At 37.8% G+C, this 21,232-nt stretch overlaps 1 protein-coding gene and 1 long non-coding RNA gene across 3 annotated transcripts in view; one reads left to right on the top strand and one right to left on the bottom strand.

Moving 5' to 3' along the window:
- LOC124962366 (uncharacterized) overlaps positions 1-21,232 on the bottom strand; it is a 144,473-nt gene that overhangs the window by 14,853 nt on the left and 108,388 nt on the right. The window contains exon 2 of the long non-coding RNA XR_007104462.1: positions 17,555-17,732. This is a non-coding gene — a long non-coding RNA (uncharacterized LOC124962366). The remainder of the gene's footprint in view (positions 1-17,554; positions 17,733-21,232) is intronic.
- Positions 10,257-21,232, top strand: part of Rgs13 (regulator of G protein signaling 13) — a 31,001-nt gene continuing 20,025 nt past the window's right edge. Inside the window, exons 1-4 of one of the 2 annotated variants that reach the window (XM_047521665.1) lie at positions 10,257-10,465; positions 12,296-12,336; positions 16,770-16,838; positions 19,900-19,961. In XM_047521665.1, coding sequence (XP_047377621.1) covers positions 16,774-16,838; positions 19,900-19,961 — 127 coding nt within the window. In that variant the 5' untranslated portion in view covers positions 10,257-10,465; positions 12,296-12,336; positions 16,770-16,773. Of the gene's footprint in view, positions 10,466-12,266; positions 12,337-16,769; positions 16,839-19,899; positions 19,962-21,232 lie in introns of those variants that run through there. The other variant, XM_047521664.1, reaches the window with a different exon arrangement.

The following is a 21,232-nucleotide window of genomic DNA, read 5'->3' as shown; positions in this document are numbered from 1 at the left end:
CTGTGGTGTGTTTCTAAAGCCTATTTTCTTTATTTTCTAAAATAGCACGCTAATTTTAAAAGGCAGTATAATAAAAGACATGCAGGGTTGTGAGTGGAAAAGTTTCAAAGCTCACAAGACCAATTTCTCATTATAAGTAGCCTCTGGGGAGTGATGAGAAACCAGCATGCCACTCGTCAAACAGGAACCTGTGGGCAATTTTTACACTTGGGTTTACTTGCAGGAATCTCAGCAGACCATGGGCATTACAGGGGGTGGATAACATGAGCTTAGGTAAATGAAGTCTAACAGCTTTGTTGCTTAATATGAGTAACAGGGGTAAGAGGGCCTTGAGTTCTTTTCCAGGTGCCATGCCCTCTGTCTCTGAACAGAGGTAGCCAAGAGTGGCAGAGGAAGGACACCAAGTCCACAAGCCCTTTCTCAGAGACTGTGCTCTTCTTATCTCCACTTGCCTCTTTTCTGCACCCAGGAGAGGGAGGAATATGCATGTTCTGACTGTTGCTTCCCTTCAACTTAAACTCTGAATATCCTGGGCAAGTGCAACTTGGAAAAACCTTTTATTAGATGTCCTTTGATTTCTAATCAGCTCTGCTTAAAGTGATTTAAAATATTGCCCTGTTTTATAATCAGAATACTTTGAGTACATCTTCCAGAGAGCTGGCAAATGTGTATGAGTCACCATTATATTTCCATGAAAGTAGCAACCTGTGTTTTTCTCATTTCTCCTACTTGTTTTATTTTGCAGGGGGTGGGGGGCTGTAGGGGGTGCTTACCGAGGATTGAACTCAGGGACACTCGACCACTGAGTCACATCCCCAGCCCTATGTTGAGTTGTTTAGAGACAGGGTCTCACCGAGTTGCTTAGTGCCTTGCTTTTGCTGAGCCTGGCTTTGAACTCGCCAGTCCTCCTGCCTCAGCCTCCCAAGCCACTGGGATTACAGGCCTGCACCACCACGCCCAGATCTCCTACTTAGTTTCTTTGCGAGAGTGATTATACTCTCCAACTGAGAGAGATGTGATTGATCATGCAGGGCAAATTAAGTTTTCAAAGTCACCAACTGGAAATAGTGAAGTTAAGTATCATCAACTAATTGGAATAATACAAAGAAAAATATCTTCCTTTAATTTGTTTTCCTCTGCTTATTTACAACTATAACATACATATACAGAATCACAAGTCATGCTTGAAGTATAAACATAGGACTAACTATTATTGGGTTCATACTGCATATTAAAACTAAATGCTATAAGATAAATATCCTTGTAATTGGGGCTCTTGTTCTTGCTCAGTGAGGCTAAAATGGAAAAGCTCCCCCTAACAGAGCCAGAAGCTGCTTAGAGATGAATAGTTGCCAAAAACTGCTGGAGGGTTGAAGAAATCTTAAAGCCTATCTAGCTAAGAACCATATGACACTGTCTCAATTTCCTCTTCTGAAAAAATATGAAGAACTGCTTCTCAAGATTGTTGAAAGGATTGGGCATAGCTCCTCGCTCACTGTGCACATTGCAGATGCCAATGGTGGCTGTTCTCATTATGACTCTGATTAATAAAGACTCCATCATACCTTTGGAGACATCTGTAAAGTAGAATGAATCAAACCACCTTGAGAAACCTGTCGGGAAGTCATGTGTCATACAGGTAGAAGCCTTGATCCAGCCATGGACCTGGTCACTAGAGGGCTCCACACACTTGGCTGGGTCTTTCATTAGTCTTCTCTCGCCATTTTGTCATTTCAAATTTGAGTCAACTCAAATTGTTTGCAACACCCCACAAGCTCACAGAATGTCATTTAAATGAATTCTTTAGGTTAACCAGGACCCATGTCCAATATCTGAGAGACCTAATATCTAGTCTGACCCCATTCTTCACTTTCTGAGCAAATAACTAAACAATGCACTAGAGCTTTGGTGGGGTGGTGGTCACTCTATTTGCCATGTCTCCTAGAGATCTGCCAGCTAGAATATTTCAACTCCTAAACTTCTTCAACTCCTAAACTTCTTCCACCACATCCTCCTAGCCCACGCTTCTAATCTCAAATTTATTTATTTCTGTTGAAAGAAACAGGCTACTGTACTGATTGATAAAAAAAACTTATTTCCTAGTGGTCCAGAGCAGAACAGACGCTATCGTATTAAAACTATCTGTCATTTGAAAGCAACTAGTAAGAAAAATCATTCTGATAAGTCATCTGAAACACTGAAAGTCTAGTGACTTGCTCTCCAGCACTAGTGAACATAGGAAAATGTAACCCTCTAAATTCTATGTACTCATCAAATTTCTTAATGTGGTCAACTACCACTGCCCAAGCAACTTTGATGACCACTGTATGGTTCTCTCTTCTGGCTGCTGCTACTGGGCTTCTCCCAAGACCCCAGCCTCTCACCACCTCCACCAGATGAGATTCAGTGCTGTCTTTCATTCTACCCAGGAATATTATTATCAGCCACACTACCATGGCCTCTCCACTCACTGCAACTTCACTTCAAATGCCCTCCTGACATTTTATACAATCAAAATGTATTTAAATTATTCAAACAACTTTCCTCTAAACCCTGTAATAAGAGAATAGAATTTTCCACAACAGGAATTGAAGTGTACACAAAATTCGCTCTCTGATATCTATTCCCTGACCTTATATGTCCCCCCTCCAGAAACATTAAATAACTTGAAAAACCCAATGCAAAGTGAAAATTAAGGTGCCCTTTGTTTTCAAAAATTAGCATTAATTTTAAGATAGCAACAAAAGGGCACTAAAACCAACCTCTGCGCCCTGCACAACCATGATACATGCCACATGCACATGGAGACACAGAGTGTCTCTTCTTCCTGAGTCCTAAATTCCTCTATAGTGTTATACTTGGTTGTCTTCATCAACCAGGAAGAAATAACTAGAATAATTGCTATTGAATTTTTTTTTTTTTTAACCACCCCTTTGGTTTCCACAGGTTTATATTACAGGCTACTGGCATTTTTTAGTGTCTTGCCTCAGAGGCCAAATGTCAGCAAATGAACTCACCAAACTAATCCTACATGTGTTACCTGGAAAGTCTAATTCTCACATTCCCATTCAAATATGGCTTCTAAAATATAAGCTGCATTTTTATGAAGTAGTCCATCACTAACTGGACAGGGAACCTCAGTGCATGTGGACTGTGTCAATCTCAGTCTCTCATATAACCTTGCATATGATCCACATAGAAATAGGACTTGACCCAGGACAAGAAGAGCAGAGAAATTGGCTTTTTTTTCTCCAGAATGACAGAAAAAACTTTTGATTTTTCAGTATCTAGAACCAAAAGCACACCAGTAGGCTAAGAGCCATTCTGACACTTAACAGAGGCTACATCCTGAATCAATAAACTACAGCCTAAAAATAAAGCTACGTGGTCATTTTGGAACAGTGCTTGACTTAAAACAGACCTAAGTGGAATATTCCTTAATTACCACTCTTGCATAATATTTTTCTGACCCTCTTTTCTCAGGCATGTTTGATTCTCAAGGGTATTTCTAGGTATTGCGTTGAAACCATTTAAATCTGTTTCCAATCTGCAGATAATATCATTCATCTGACCAAACAACCCTGGCCCTTGGCAGAAATAAAAATAAATAAGAAATACATTGTTAAGTATGTTATTATTTATATTACCAGATATAAGTAGTGTTTTGAACTTCTAGAGTTTTTTAGAAAAGTGTTTTTTCACTTTCATCAATTCAGATGTATTTTGCTATATGCCCTATTTTTAAAATACCGAACATAAACTAAATCAGAATTTAAAGAGGAATTCACCAGAGGAATTATTTTTGTGTGGGCACTCTATAATTATCCCATAAGAATTTCATTATTACATATCTGTACATGCATAGACTACTAAAATATAATTATGTCAATTTTGTGCCCAAGAACCTCTCTGTTCCCTCCCTCTGATTCCCTTTCTATATTCTGCTGATCTCTCCTTCTATTTTCATGAGATTCCCCTTACTTTCCCTGCCACTAGGGAAGTCTTTTGTAAAATAAATTGTTTTTCAATAATAATAATCATCCTTTAATCTGTATTTTTTCTGACAAGTTTTTTACTATGTTCTGATAGTAGGCAGCATGAATTATGTTCTTTAAGAGTGATGCCCAAATTTCCTCATCTGAGCCAGATAAATGATTTACTAGCTTAATAGTCATTCAACTCAGTTGAAAGACCATGTTACTAACACTCAAGTAGAGAAGCCATGACCATAAGATGGAATTAATTAATTACAATGAATATAATACAGCAAGAATAGGCAGAATCCGTGTCAGCGCAGAACTGTATCACGTCTTTCTGGTAAAGAAAGCATAGACATATAGACACATGGAGAAGACTTATATAATTCTTTGACTTTCATCCGAAGTAAAACAGAAAGTGAATGAGTCTTTTAAAGTCACGCAAAAGTGCCCAGATCTCAGAGTTGGGCTATCTTGTCTTATCATCAGCTCTACCACAATTTCTCGGCAATGCAGATCCTTTTCGTCAATTAATGACAACTTTGAATTAGATTATCTAAATTTCCTTTAAATTCTAAATGTCTGTGATAGAATTTCTACTTAAAAAGGGCTTAAGAAGAGCAGTTTCTGATACTGTTGAGAACAGGGTGATATCTGTGCAGCTGTCTTAATCACCAGGAAGCAGGCAGTTGCAACTGCACCCTCAAGAACCAATACAGGACAAACAGGACTGCTGGACCCCTGTGCTTATCAAGGTTGTTAAGAGATATTTGTCTGAGGAATGAATGTGCAGCTGCCTGGAAACCTTATCTATCAAGGACAGAGGGGTCTAGCCCCAACTCATCTCCTGCATAGTTCGCCCCTTACCTCCTCCCTTCTTCCTTTAGGACCATTCAGTTCTGGTGGGACCCAATGAGAATCAAATAGATTGGCAGGACCCAACCAGAGGAGGACTAATGTTTAGCTGTTCAAATGTTAACCAATAACATACAGGTCTTTGTGTGTGAATGCTTGGAAATCTCTTAAATAGAGGGCTTTCTCACCCCTCGGGGCCGCTCCCTACTCAGCCACTGCAATGGTCTGAGAGGCTGGTTGGGGTCCAGGCTCGAGCTTGCAATAAAACCTTGTTGTGTGTCTTGCATTACCGTGTGTGCACTTTGACTCTCTGGGGATCAGTCAATATCGGGGACCAGTCGATATTGGACCCTAACAATACAAAATCTTCTACTTTCAACATAGACAATGAATGCTTAAACATAAAAATATCTCCCTTATTGTTAAAGCTGCCGCCACAAGAACTTTCAGCAAAGGTTTAAGGAAAGCAAGCTACTGATATAAACTTCACATTCCTATTTACCTTCTGCCTGCTCCCTTGGAAAAGCAAGATGGCAACAATCCCCACTGAGTGGGGGCGGGGATGGAATACCATTTTCCTAAATTACCATATTTGGAATTTTTCAAAAAAGTTAAACAAGTTTCACGTTTTAATTGACATCATTTTCTGCAGCATTTGAAAATGTGTTTGAGGAAAAATTAAGGTTTGTGGTTAATAACCTGACGTGTTCTTTTCCCCAAGAGTTTTTCAAACAAAAAACCTCATACCTCTGTGTCCCTACTATTCTATACTCATTCTACCCCTTTTCTAAGTTTCATCTATTACCAAAAAAAAAAAAAAAAAAAAATCACTCCATAATCTCTGCTGGCCTCATGTTGTACATTCAGAATGTCTTATGTGGTTCTGGCCCTCCGGGATCATCCCTCTTATAATTATAATCACTCTTCATTCTCCTTTGGATATAATTTTCTGTGAACAAAATTACTGTTCTTTCATATAAAAATGTCTTAAGGATACTTTTTTTCTGATTTCAAAAAGTATTTATTTGATGGACTAGTTTTAGAGTCATTAAAGCAACTCTCCAAATATTCAAATTTCAGGGGAAAAACATATACTTTTTTAAACAGAGGAAAGTATATTACAATAGGTTTCTAAAGTTTCCAGGATTGCAGTATTTCTTTAAGTTCTTTGCCTTTCCTAAGGATTAAAGTTGTTTATCCAGCCTTATTTGTATATCATGTCCTTCCAGGGGTTGTGAGATAAAATTTCCTTTTTTTTTTTTTACAGATCCTAAAGATAAATGTTTTACTTTGTGTTTCACTCTAGTTCCTTATTTGACAAGAGTCACAAGGATTCCATTGTTCAAATTTGCATGCTTTATGAAATATATATTTGTGTAAATTATACTTACAAAGCTTAGTATTTCAGTACACTCATTAACAACTCACTGATGATAGGTTAGAAAAAAGGTTACAGCACAGAGGTAGGACTAACCCTCAGGATGATATGAGACATAGGAAAACATTCAATATAAACTTCCTTCCCAAAACTCCATCCCATCATTTTTATATAAGTGAAAAATGGCTAAAAAAGAAAATTAAGGGTAGTTTTATTTTGGATGAGTTTTACCAGAAAGGGAATGCATTCATTCATTCTTCTAATATTTATTGAGCTCCTACTACACTAGTCTTAAGGCTATGTCCACATGGGTGTAGTTGAAGCACATATGAGTAAAGCAGGAGATTTCTTTTGGTCAAAGAGAAAGAAAAAATATAGGCTAACCCAGAATTCTAAACTCCTTTAGGCCCCATGACCTGCTGGTGGAGGTACCTATTCTTCTCGAATTACCCTTTTTCCTCTGAGTCACTACCTAGCCATGTACTTCCCTGAGTCATTATAGGCACATAGGCATCCATGAATGGGTGGGTTGCAGTTATCAGTCACCATTCTCCACCTGGGAACAGATTTGTTTAAAGATTAAGTAGTGATCTGCAGAAAAGTCATCGTAATCTCTGTGATAAAAGGGGGAAAAAAGGTAATGTGGCAAAAGTTTGTTTTGCTTTGTTCTCCTTTGCACACAGCAAAAAGGGATGGACTTATATAGAGAATAAGGATGATGCATTGATTAGGTGATTTGAAATCCCAAAGTCCTCAGTTTTGCATTTGAATACCTCTGAATAGAGGCATCCCTCGCTTAAAAAGCAAATAATGGTGCTTTCTATCCATGATGACAAGGAAATGCTGAAGTCCCCAATTTCCTTGATATTTCATTGCACTTGGTTTATCTGAAAATACATAGCATTCTTTCACAAAGTAAAACAAGGAGCAGAGGAAGCAAGATCTCTCCACTGGACACCTGGAAATGCTAGGGGAAAAAGTTACAAATATCACCCTTGAAATACATAGTCAAACTTGCAAAAATACAAGAGAAATCTCAAAACAACAAACAAAACAAAGGGAATCCTAAACCAGAGTGATAACTGGCATTTACTATAGCAGAGGTTCAACATTTACTATTCTCAGTTAACTAGAGTTCTTGTTTGCAAGTCAGAAACATGATGTCAGACTGTCCTAACTGAGCCAGAGACTCAACTGCCACAGCTTCAGTGAAAAAGTACACAGGAAAAACTAGTTATCTGCACTAACTACTGACAAGGAAATCCGTACCTTTCAGCACAATACCAGGCCTGTGCTTTCCTGGGTTTATAATTTAAATTTACCTTTCCTGTGTGGTCTAGGAACCCAAGCCAAGAAAACAACAACATCAGTCCAGGCATGTTAGTGCCCTAAGGCCACCTGACAGTCAATGCTAATCTTCTTCCAAGGCTTTTCGCCCTCCACCCAGTCCTCAGAAGACCCCCACAGTCTAAACAATGTGAATGTTACAAAAAACCTAATAGACACAATCAGTCCAAATTAAGTGACTATGCACTCTCTGTTTTTGGTTTGGGGTTTTTTTGTTTTTTTTTTTTCCCCCCATGAAAAGAACATCACTTCTTTTCTAATTATGTTAGTGTTGCCTTAAATACATCAGAGGAAACAATAAGATCCTAACAGATCCCTTGAAATCTAGTTGAAAAGGACAGAGTGGTCTACTAAGTATGTGGGAGAAAATGGAAACTAGGTAGGATCACTGCTCCTTTGCAGTTCCATGCTGGAGATCTGAAGGAGATCTGAAACCTCAGAGCAATACAGTACTGACTTCCTGGGAGGGCCACAAGAATGTTTTAGGGCAACTGCCAAAGGAAGCCAAGGGTGATGGGGAGCTAGTGAATAATCTTTTATAGAATGGCAGGATTTATAATTAAAGGCATCCTTCAAGCAAGTCATTTGAGTAAATGCAGACAAAATTGGTTGCCAGCTTTAATTGCTATTTAAGCACATTTTTTGTGTCAACAGTGTTGGGCACCCAGTAATCCAATTTACGTTACCACTATTTTGGGTTCACACAAACCAGAAACCTGTGTTACATTGTTTCAACTGGGCATCCAGCCAGAGAGGGACAAGGACAGAAGATGGGTCAAGTTTTAGGTTGCAGAGCTCCAGCCACTCTCATCATGTAGGCACCGAGTCTGCAAAGATTGGCAGAGTTTGTTCTGCAAACCTAAGACTCAGGGAAGAAGACCAGACATGTACCCAGAGTTCAAGGAAAGCAGAAGCATATTGTCATCTTTCTCAACACTGGCACAAACTAATTTCTAATCCTAATTTCCAATATTTCATTGTTCTGTTCTTGTGAAATTCATTTTGGATTTCGAACAGAAAAATAGTAAATATTCTTTAATGCTCTTTAATTGTGAATATTTGAACTCTTCTTACTTTGGGCTTGGCTGAACTAGAAATAGAGGGAAAGTTTTCAAGACTAAGTGGATTGCAGTTTATTAGAAAAATGGGCTTTCCAAAGAAAGGGTATTCCCAAACAGCACCCGCAAATACACAAAGATCCTGCTACTTTCCCTAACCCCACAGCCCTGAATCAGTCCTACTCAGCTGCATCCCAAGGGCTACATTGCCCTGACTCCATTAACTGGACTTGACCTCTGTTTATTTCAGGGAATCTAAAAATGCTTAGAACTTGGCAGAAGCTGGGTGCAGTGGCACTCTCTGGTAATACTAGTGACTGGGGAGGCTGAGGCAGGAGGATCACAAGTCCAAAGCCAGCCTCAGAAACTTAGTGAGAGCCTATTACAAAATTTAAAAAATAAATAAAAAGAACTGGGGATATAACTCCATGGGAAAATGATCATAGATTTTTATCAGAAAGGAAGGAAGAGGCGGGTCACAAGCATCTTGTACTAGAATCCCCCAGGACCACCTTCCATCTCCCACTCTGATGCTCATTGCTCCACAGTTTCTTTGTTTCTGATCCCTTTTTGATATACAATTTTTTATTCTGTAGGAAGATGCTCAAGATTAATGTCATAAATAGGTTTTCAGAAAAACTTTTACCCCATAGGGTATGACATTCAGAATTTTCCTGCTAGCTCCTTGCTTCCAATCCATGAGGAGGAGGAAACATTCCTGAATCACAGAAACTAATAATCTGGGGGCAGGGGAGATTGACAACTAGATTGGAGATTTCCTGGAAAGATTCAGCATCCATATTTTCAGAGATCCAGATGGAAACTGGACAACCAGCAACAAGAGGAAAATGGGCCCTATCAATAAACAACACAGATTCACCTGAATTATCCAAACCCCTGCTCTTCTTCATCATGGCTACAGCTACTCAACTTCTGGCTTTCTCATTTGCCTTATTCTGGTTCTTATCCCTTAGGCTTGACAGATTCAATTTCCTTGGGTTTGAGCCTCAAAATCATTAAAGATAAATAACAATAATATTCTACCTCATCAGTCTCCTCAATATTTTCAGAAACATTCCATCACTCACATTTGATCTTTCCTGTTTATTCTGGAACCCCACAACAACACACACAGTTGGATAGATAATCTTACCACACTCTGCATTCATTACAGCTCATTTGAAGCACTGTGCTCAGGTAAGATTTTAACAGGACTAATAGCTGAAGAATGATGCAAAATGCAGAAACTGCCAAGAAGGACCAGTGAGAGGAACTGGGAAAGGTTGATCAGAATTTATTTTTTTATTTTTTTACACAAATCCTTAGTCATTTGACTATTCTAAACAAGTTGATTTTAACAGTTCTCAATGATTCAATAGCAAGTGTTGGCAGTAGTAGCTTACTATTTGTACTCAGCTCTGTCTTGTTTTAAAGGGCATTTTACTTTAGGTCATACATTTTCTAAAACTAGAAAATGAATTCTTTTGGAAGACTAAGTTTTGACTATTGCACTGAAGATCTCATGGAGAGCTACTGCTTGCAATCATCTGATCACTTCCTATGCTCCGACAATATTAGATAAAACCTCTTCATCAGCAATGCATTGCAGTTCCACAGCACTATTTTCATATTCACCAAAACTTCTCTTTGCATAGATATGTGTCTGTAAAAACAGAACATTCATACCGAGGCCAGAGTGCCATAGAAGTTAATTATAGAGACAGTAAAGTCTTTTTATGCCAGGAAAAATAAATGCTGGGTGTCTCATGAAATTTCAGAACCCAGTTTCAAAGGATCCTAACAAAGAGGAAATAAAATCCAGCATGGTGGACTGCTCACAGGATATACTTGTAAGTATGACATTCTGTAAATTAGCTGACTAGTACAAGTATGTGGGCTTGATATAAATGACTGGAGGAGGTTGATGGTCTCAGCAGGACTACCACGAGTGTGAGCAGGGGGTCATTTTTTCCCCACTAAGGAGAAAATAAACTGGTAAACAAATATTCCTTTGCCTGACTTAAACTTTCTATTCTTAAAACTTACAGTCACTCATCTATACATGAATCTTAATTGAGCAATAGAGGAATATTACTGCTTGAGAGTACATTCTTTCATCGTATGTGGCTTTGTGTGTATGTATATGTGTGTGTGTGTTTAGTTTAAATAAAGACATAAAATCAGGCAATTCAGAATTGCTGGTTTTAAAATCGTGCACTGAAGTATGAGTTCCATCAACTTATTTGCTGTACTGATTTCAGGTGTGGATTCCAATAAAGTCTTGCTGAAGCACTGTTAATCTTGATTTTATGGAATTTCTTCATTCCTCCATGTTATACCCAAGTACACACAAAGTACTTCTTTTTTTTTTTTTTAAGGTGGGAATTCTGTGCAATGTGACCAACAAAATCTTGCTAAAATGTAAATTGCTCCAGATTTTTTCTAAATCTTGTGGAACATGTTACATTATAAGATAAAGGAACATATTCAATGTTCCTTTACAGATATACTGTATGAACAGAAAGAATTTACTGATTGCCTATCAGGATTGTATAAAAATATTTAAGTATGTGAAAAGGTTTAAGAAGATTCATAAAATTCATTTATAAATTAATAAAATACATTTTTAATTTCAATTTTAGATTTCACGCTGAAGGAAATGTGAATCTGTTTTTGCATTCATCACTGATGCATTTATAACCACTCTAAGATTCTATTAATAAAATTATATTATTTCTTTTAAATAATTACCAAGGGAAAACACTGAAGGCACAATCATTATGGAGATCTAACTTGTTCTAAATGCCATATGCTTAGATTGTAAACATGCACACTAGTTTTACTAAGAGTTTTAAAAAACAAAAAAGACAAGCAAATTAAAATGTCAAGATATTTAAACAAAAACAATGGAAAATACAAATAAAAATATATTTATGTAGGTAGTTATATAATAATCCACGAAATTAAAATTCTCAGTAGAAGTCAGCAAATCAAAAATGTAGAAAACCACGGTGCAGCATTTATGTAGTGGAAAATTATTTACTGAAGACATAAGGCAGGGTATTTCTAGAAATACTTGCCAAGTGATATTTTCTTCAGGAAACTCACACTAATCTTCTTTTGTTTGGTTTCATTATATTTTACTTTTAGATTAATGGAATGTTTCCATATATCATTGCCACCAACATGAGAGAAAAGTGATTATTATTGATTTGAAGTTTGGTGAGTTTATTCACAGTATAAATAGTTTCTATATCAGTTTAGGTCATTCTAAACTGAGAACTCTATATTGTCAAAGTAGAATTGTAGTTCTATGAATATTAGAAATGAACTTTTGACTGAAGGGTATAATGTCACTAAAAATATCCTTAAATTTACCAAATAAAATGAAGTTCAGTTTATCAATAGGCTCAATCAAATCCTTATCCTGAAGAACTATATTTCTTTTTAAAAAAGTATAAATTATCCTTTTTGGAATTACCAAGAATATCTCTTAAAAGTTCTCAATTGTAAATGTGAAAGGGTTTGACTCTGCCACTCTATATCTTGGTATAAATTATTGACTGAAATGTGTTATTTAATGATAAATGTTGGATGCAGGATTATAGATATATTTTTTAATTCCTATTTATTTTGGAATTTATCCTCAGACTGAATTATATGTTCTTCATTTTTGTCAGATGAAATTCCAAAGACTGCCTTATTTCTTCTCATTTTAGAGGTATGAGAATTTTAATTTCTACTCCATCTGCTTCCCATCTTCCAAAATTATTTGAAATATTTTGTTGCTTTCTTTCCCCCTTCTTTTAATCTCCTTTTTCCTTTGTGTTTAAGTTTTGCATGTTCTTTTACTATAATTTTACCAGTGTTTGGGTTGGAGGAGATAATAAACTCCAATGGTCAATCTGTCCTTTTTACTTGGAACTAGATCAAACACTTCTGAATTTCCTTTGTTTCAATATCAGTGACATTGTGAGGACATGAGGAGTGTTCTATATATTCCAGCAGAGCAGTAGTTCATGGTGATAATAAGCCCAGAAGAAGGCAGCAGAAAACAGCTCCGGCATGTGGACACTAAGTTCCAGAGATCTTAGGGGGTAGGCATCAGGGCACCAGGCACTGGGCAGTGCCTGGGAGCAGAAATCAGTCACCAGGACAGTACCTAACAAGTTCATTTCTCAAGAGACTGGAAAACCAGAGAACTTCACAAATACAACTCTTCTATAGTTTGTTTATTTTATGCATAATATATCTTGTACATAATTCTTTAAACTTTTCATATATTTTTTTTATTTTTATTTTACTCATTTTCCAATGTCACCCAACTAATGGAAAGGCTTGAACCAGAGAATCTCCCTCTGAATAGATCATGTAATGAGCACAGGGCTGCTATATCTATACAGAGGCTCTGCTGGAATTAGACAAGTAGTCTTTCCACCACAGGATGAAGCACAACTTGATGTTCCATAGTTGGCAAGAGTTGTCTGTGTGGATGACAGCTTCCTCTCTCCCTTTTAACCGGACGTATGTGTAGAAGAGAGAACCTGTATAATTGTACTTAAAGGGACACTCTGAATGGTCAGTCCGATCTTACTCTAGTATGCCTGAGCACTTCTGACCAAATGAACCCTACCTGGTAGCCGCAACCCTTCAATATAATACATATGTGAATTCCTGCAGCAGATCCACTTAATCCTGAAACTGGAATCCAGTCGCTAAAATACTGTAGGAACAATAGAAATATGGGAGCAACAAAAGAGAAGGAGGATTTTCAGAATATATTCAAATGTGGAAGAATTAATAAGGTTAATGAGAAAAACTGGTGAGATGAGGAGTTGAAATCTAAAAGAAGAAAGGATACAGTCGACATAATGTGCATTTCCTGTACACACAAAGAGAAATATTTCCTAAGTGACTGAGTGCAAGAAGTTAAGGGAAGGTCAGATAAACTGGAACAGAAAGTTTTTGCATATATCTATTTTTCCAATCTTAAGAGTTCCATTTTGAACTAGAGGAAATTGAGAATCAGAGTTGAACTAACATGCCCAAGTTCACACAGTTTAAAAGAGTCTGAACTCAAGTGCATGTCTGTTTGAATATACTCTGTCACCTCTCAGGAACTCTGGGAACCCCCTAAACTCCATGCATCTAGAAATTACCTTCAATGTGCATCTGACCTCATTGAGAATTGCATACCAAGACAGCTATGCTTTTGCCAAACAATTCCACTAAAGTTATTTTTAAAATAACTTGTAAACAGACATGCACTCAAGTTAGAGAGATCACATAAAGACAAAAATGTGTACACACCATTCCAGTAGATCAAATGAGGAGATAATGGGATACAAAATCTATTACTAAACATAGAGAGCACATGAGAAGTCAAGTCCTGGGAGAAGATAGCAGTTATATTGACAAAGAAGACATGTGAAGAAAGTAAATTCTTTAGCATCCTCCTAACTAAAAAATAAGCAAGGGCTGTTGAGTAACTGTACCTCATGGGTGATCACTGAACTGTGAACTACGTGTAGATCAAGATCTGCATTATACATAGAACCAGTTATGAACAGCCAGTTAATGCAACAACTTTCTTAGCCTCAATTTTTTTTCAAATTACTGTTACTAGCAGTCTGACAGCTTTAGTCTTACATTTAAGGTCATTTGGAATCTAACTGCACACAAACACATCCCACTAATAAACTCCCCCTTCTGCTTGTGCTTTTACTATTTTGAATCTATACTTGCAATCAGAATGGCTAATTAATTAACCTACTCCCCTTCCACTTTGTGCCTTCCTGTGGAGATATTTAGTCCCACGATCCTCCTCACTTACAATGGAGATCCACAGAGAAGATGAATCCATAAGACCAGGCCTCCCATAAGTTCTTATCTCCAAACCTCCAGAAGTACTCAAATTGACACCTAAATTTTATCCAGCTCTTCCAGAAGAAGGGAACTGTAACGTCTTGTACTGCCATTTCTCCAATGTCCCAGCCCCACATTCTGTACTCTAGCCTCTCCTTCTTTCTCAGGAACTTAAAACTCTATGGATTTTCCCTCTTTCTCCTGTATCTTCCACTGCTCTCCCTGGCTACCATCTGCATCTTCAGGGCGTGCCTCTCACTCACACTGCAGGCTACACTGTACCCTTGCCCCCTAACGATATGCAGACCAGAACGGCCACGTGGCAGAGACCTGCCTCTCTGTCCCTACTATAGCATTCTGTCAACAGCTATCACAAAAGGGAGGGAGGAAGGGAAAGAGAGAGAGGAAAAAAAAAAAAAAAGAAATTGCAAGTAGCCCCGTCCAAGCACCCCTCCATGTGTCCTGGGCTCCATTTCCTCCCGTTTTTCTCCATCTTGTTTCTACCCTCCCTGCTCCACTGAAAGCACCCTCCCCATGCTCATTAATGCCTTCTTGACATCATCTTTCAATCCTTGGTTCTCATTCTCTTCCCAGTTTTTAACTCTCAATTGGTCACTTTTCTTTCTGACAAGCATACTCTTTGGCTTCTATGAGAGCATGTAACTTTGTTTTTGTTTGTTTGGTTGGTTTTTTTTTGTTTTTTGTTTTTTGTTTTTTAATTATCCTACAAGCTCCTTTTTCACAATCTTTCTCTTAAATGTTCGTGTTCTTCAGTCACCCATCTTGAGCTGCATTCTTCCCTCGGTTCACACTCTTCCAGGACATCTTATCATATTTCTGTCTTCTTACACATTTTGTTTCTCAAAAACTTCCTGCTTCTATCTTGAAGTTGAATCTCTCAGCTGAACTCATTTGCTTCTCTCTCTCACCTTCCACGTCTGAGGCAGCAACAAGTACTAGCGATTTTTCCTTCAAATTTGTCTAAAATTTGCCCCATCCCTCCATCTCCACTGCCACCTCCCACTCGTCCCTCACTGGACTCCTGCAGCTGCCCGCCAGCTCTTCTTCCCGATGCCACCCTTTGCCACAGGACACTCCAATCTATTTACAAAACTGACTTCAAATGTTAACCTGTCTACACTGCAATTTAAAACCTTCAATGATTGTCCAACTTCTAAATAGGAAATCTAGGGCCTGCATGGCCTAATATTCTTGGCCTCAGCCTCTTACAACTTCATCTCCTACCACTTTCTCACTGCAGTAAACATTTCTGATTATGATTATTGTCCCCAAAGACTCTCCGTCCTTTTTCCTCAGATCTCTCCCTGCCACGCTCTAGATTCATGTGGCAACTTAACTCCTTTCCTTTCTTCAAGTAGGACATGACCTGTGGCCTCCAGACCTTTGTCCAGGCAGCCTGCTCCTCTCAACTTTCCTACCCCCCTGCCCATTCCAGCTCAGGTAGTACTTCACTGGGATACCTTCACCAACCACTCTCAAGTCTAGCTTTTGTTTTTGCCGGCATCCCCTGTACGTCCTGCATCAAAGCCCCATCACCTGCCTCTTACTTGCTTGTCAGTGAGCACAGGAAGCGGAGAAACCAGATCTGCGTGGATCACACACTGGCAGCCAGGGCTTGGTCATAACAAGGTGTCTGGCCTGAGTAATTCTATCTAAATTTTAAAATCAAAATAACACCACCCAGAATGGAAAAACTCTATAAGCATCACGCCTCTGAGAATCCATTCATTAGTTTTATTTTTCATTTGGATATTTTATTTGGCTAATTACAAAGAAGAAAAGTTTTGTTCACCATATCGAGAGAACTTTTTTAAAAAAATTAAAAATTGTCCAAAAAAGGAAACCTTAAAAGTTGGTGGATTCCCTTGTCAGTGGGCTCTGAATGAAAAGGTGTTTTTAAAACATTCTAGGTAGGCTAGATAATTTCTGAACTCACGTAGAAATCTAAGCACTGATATAAAATATGTATGAGAGCTGAGTCATTTCCTTCCCCTCCTTACCCCACACTCACTATATTCCACTAACTTCAAGAATCCATCCTTATTTTTTCATGACTTATCACTTTATAGGTTCTTTAAAAATTGACTCTAGGACCTGGAGTTGTGGCTCAGTGGTAGAGCGCTTGCCTAGCACATGTGAGGCACTGGGTTCGATCCTCAGCACCACATAAATAAATTAATGAATGAATAAGCAAATGGAAGTTATTAAAAATTGACCTATAACTATTTAAGTGATTAAATTATACAAATATATACTGTATTTCTTTAGAAAAATGAGCAGGCGGAATCGTTGGATTTGTAAGATGTGCAGCAATGAATCTGAGAGGCTCCCTTCAAAGTGAGTAGGATTTAAATTCTATGACCATTTAAGGCATTTTTTGTCACTCGATAAGTAGGTGTGTGTTTATTTAAGTACTCTCAATATATTTTGCTCAGAAAGTAAAATTTGCATTTACATATGAGTAATTCCACCAGAAGAGCAATCATGTGTTACACTAAGATTCCATTTTCATTATTCACGGTTTACACTTGAGAATTTAGCAAGTTAAATGTTTTTAGCATCTATTATGAATTTTTAAAGTTTGAAAATTTTCAATTCAAAATATTTTCAGAATTCAAATCCTTCATTTATGAAGCGCCAGAAACCTTTCACTCCTGCTGGGAGTGGTGGTACATGCATGTAATCCAAGCAGCCTGGGAGGTTGAGGCAGGAGGATCGTGAGTTCAAAACCAGCCTCAGCAGTTTGGCAAGGCCCTAAGCAACTGATCCAGACCCAGTCTCTAAATAAAAATATAAAAAAGGACTGTGGCTCAGTGGTTAAGTGCCCTGGGTTTAATCCCCAGTACCAAAACAAAAGGAAACAAAAACCTGCATTTCTAAGTGGAGTTTATGAGACTAGAAGGGTAATTAAATGCTTACCAAACTCCCAATCTCTTTAAGTTTTGCCATAACTAAAAATGTAGACATTTTGAGGAGAACAGTGTCTGATTTAAAATAAGAAGCAAGAATAATGCCTGAGAAACATGAGAAGTCATTCAGTTGGATGTACTCACCTCAAAGAATTCCCAGGTTGGAGATCCCTCTTAGGTTAACCATGAGTACCTAGACCAGTCCAAGTCGAGACCTCAGTTCTGGTCTCGTCTCCCTGTGTAGTCAGAGAGACGTGCCTCTGCTGAAGTATGGAAAGTCCAAGAATGCTCACGAGTCACTGTGTTTTCAGAAGGAGGCTCACTGGCAGGTGGAAGAGACAAAAAGACCCAAGGTCAGCATTTTAAACCTGTTGAGGCTGCTGAACTATAGTCAGATGCAACCAAGGAAAAAAGATGTACCAGGCAATTAAGAACAGCTGTCTGTTCCTCTCCTGATGATTCCTATGAACTATCACCATTAGAGCTTGTATTTCTTGCTCCCTGCCTTGCGGACCCACAATGAGGGAAGGGGACCATCAAAAGAAAAGAATTCATATTTACAGACAGTTGCTTGGTGACAGTCACTTGATAAGTGCTTTGCATTCACAACCTCATTTAATTTTCAGGATAACTATGAGATAGACATTATGATCCATTCTACAGATAATGAAACTGAGGCTTAGAGACTTTTAAATACAGTAAAACCAGAACCTATTAAGGACAGCACTAGGATCAGAACCTGGAGCTGTCAACCTCCAAACACTCTTCATTCCTCTGTCCATGGTGGCATGACATCTCAAATGCCCCGTGTGTGGTTGCTATATACTGCCTATCTGCCCAAAGAAAGGGGATAAAAAACTGCAGAACTTGTATCAGGCAGTCATGTGGGTAAGGAGACAAAGGTGACTAAAATAATTCTGATGAGACCAACTGAATATTCCTGGGCCCACGTGAAACTTGTGAGATAGAAATAAAAAAGACAAACAAAAATGATATTCAAACCAAAATAGATTGTATTTCACAACTTTACCTCCAAGCATAATTACTCTAATCGTAATCTATCTCTATAAACCTCATGACTCTTAGAGTCAAAGGAATTCTCTTACCAACAATTTCCAACTCCTAATCTTAAACTAACCCAACACAGTGATGATATCTTCCCTCAGGTTGTCGATTTTATTCTTTCCTACATAATGGGAATGAGTGGGACAGATAGGCATTTTCCATTTCCCTGGACTGAGAAGGTTATTTTAGGTTACTCTTTCCTAAGTTCTAATAAGAGAAAAGAACAATGAGTCAGGTAGATTTTCATGGAAATGTTTTTTTGAAAGCAATCCTAACCCAGTAGTGTTAAGCCTCAGTACTGATGCAACAGTCCCTCCAAAATTGACAGGATCCATCCGAATTTTTAAAAAACAAAAGATATTTGACCTTGTTAGGGCTCCCAACATGTTTCCATGTTCTGAGATTTGTTTTTAACCTCTTTAATTAATCTTCCTTCATTGTGTTAAGAACCTGCTAATACTGATAGCTGTTCCTGCAGCACTAAGTTTGGGGCTGACAGCCCCAAACAGCAGAGCCAGTGGACAGATCTTGCTTCTATCTATAGCCATCTTTGATTATATCTAGTTATTGAGAGCAGGAAAATCAAGAAGGTACCACAAATCCAATGATAATGAACACATTAACTATTTTAAAAGAGGGAAAATTAAAAAAAAAAAAAATCAGCCTGTGAAAATGTAGTCCCTTGCTGATTCATCTCATGAAGCTCCCCAACAGGAACAGAAGAAAAGCCTGAGCCAGTATCTTTCACAGATATTTTCTAAATGACGAATGGCTTTGTTTATACTGTTTAAGTCAAATGAACTTGGCATATTGTAATTAAAATTAAATCCTCAAAATCAAAAATATCAGCAAACAAGAGACTGAGAAAATAATAGGTTCAGAATTACTAATTTTATTATGTAGATGCATACACATAGGTTTTGTGGGTGAATGCTAAGATTCTAATAGATAAATGGATAAACATTTTGCCGATGGCAGAGATACATAGTACACAACACCATGAAAGCAATTTGGCAATTTGTATCAAGAACCTTAAAAATGTGTGTCTTTTTTAACCCACTTTGAATCTACTACTAATCTCTTAAGAAATTACCTGATGTGGCATAGCAAACCTTACTATACACAGTGGCTACTTTGGGGAATAGAAAGATTGTATGACAATGATCATTCTTTTTCTTTTTAATACTTAACTCCTTATGTTTTCAAGTGTATCCTGCTTTTATGAATTTTATAATTTAAAAAATTTCTATTATTAAAAATAAAATGTAAATAATCATAGGTAGATAAATTTCCAAACAAAACCACACACAAATGGAGTGTAATTGTATTTCAGAGTTATTTTCAAGGTAATATAATTCTACTTAGTTCAACAAAAACCTAGAGAACATTTTAGCCCAATCAGCACCTTTTGTTTCTTTTCAAAGCCTTACTCTGGAAGAAGTATTACAGTGGGCCCAATCTTTTGAAAATTTGATGGCTACAAAATGTGAGTATTATGCATATGTCATCCTTCAATAACTAGCCGGTATCATTCTTAGGGGAAGAAGAGAGAGAATCTAGTTGATGACTATATGCTGTTCTCCTTACCACAGTCTTCTAAACAGCAACTGACGTTGTTCAAAAAAAGAAAACCTGGAAATAGTTTGTCGTGTCAACCATGGTTATTTTCTCTAGTGTTAATTGAAACAAGATTAGTCACTGCAGATATTTATTCTTCACAAGTATATGTATAAAATCCCTTGGCAAATGTGCTGAAATAGTAACACATACTGAAATATACTGCCTTACCATGGCCTTCCAAAGTTAGCATAAAAAAAAAGAAACGAAATAAATGCTTTGCTGTTCCAAGTGCTTTCAAAAGTAAGAGTGAACTTGAATCTTGATGTTCAGAAACTCCTCAAAGTTTATCAGTGTCTGATTTAAGAGGGCCTGTATGTGGATCTGTGTAGAGTTGTATATAAGTGTTAGCATGATACAAAGGAAAGATAACAGCACTGGTAGGAAGAGATAAATTCATAGGTTCTAGGAGGAAGTATGAAGGATGATATGTACTCAAGAGAACTGCCAGTTGTATTTGGGATAAGAAACTAGCAGGTTGTAGAAAATTATGAACTCAAAAGACAAAGGACAGAAAAAATGTGGGTACTCAGAAATTTTTTCAATTGAGTTTGATATATTTTTTTTAATGGAATTAGTTCCACTCAAATGTTTGTTAATTATTGCCTACAGATCCATCTTTTTATTTAGGATCGCCTTTCAGGCTCTCTGTGAATGTGCAATCTGTGGAGGGGAACTAGCTGTACTAGGTAGATGTTTTAATTGGTGCATTGCAGTGGTTATTCTGGACAGGAGGCTCCTGTCCCTCCTGGGGCTGCCATGCTGACTCAGCCCCCTTGAGATGAACACACACACGGTTACTGTCTGGACCAAAGGGTGGGAGGTGGGGAGCCTCGACTGCTCCTGCTGAAGACTCTACAACTTGCTTCGTGACCCCTGCCCTGCTATTGGAATCGACACCCAGCTCTGCTTCCGTAGGAGGCCTTTCCAGTGAATATTTGGGGCCACAGTTTCTTCTTTCACACTACCTCTTTCACTTTGCAGGTGTTCCTCAAAGTTTGGTGATTCAACTTGTGAGCATGACTGTGAATTTTAAAAAATATCTTTTGAGTAACTTTGACAGCATTTAAATGGGAAGAAGAGACAAAAATGTATGTGTAGTCAGTTACATTAATTCTTCCTCTGCTAATAGTTTGGATT

The sequence above is a fragment of the Sciurus carolinensis genome, chromosome 12 (assembly GCF_902686445.1).
Source record: "Sciurus carolinensis chromosome 12, mSciCar1.2, whole genome shotgun sequence".
In the NCBI taxonomy this organism is placed as follows: domain Eukaryota; kingdom Metazoa; phylum Chordata; class Mammalia; order Rodentia; family Sciuridae; genus Sciurus; species Sciurus carolinensis.
Note: the sequence above shows the minus strand (reverse complement) of the source record. Positions and strands in the feature narration are given on the sequence as shown.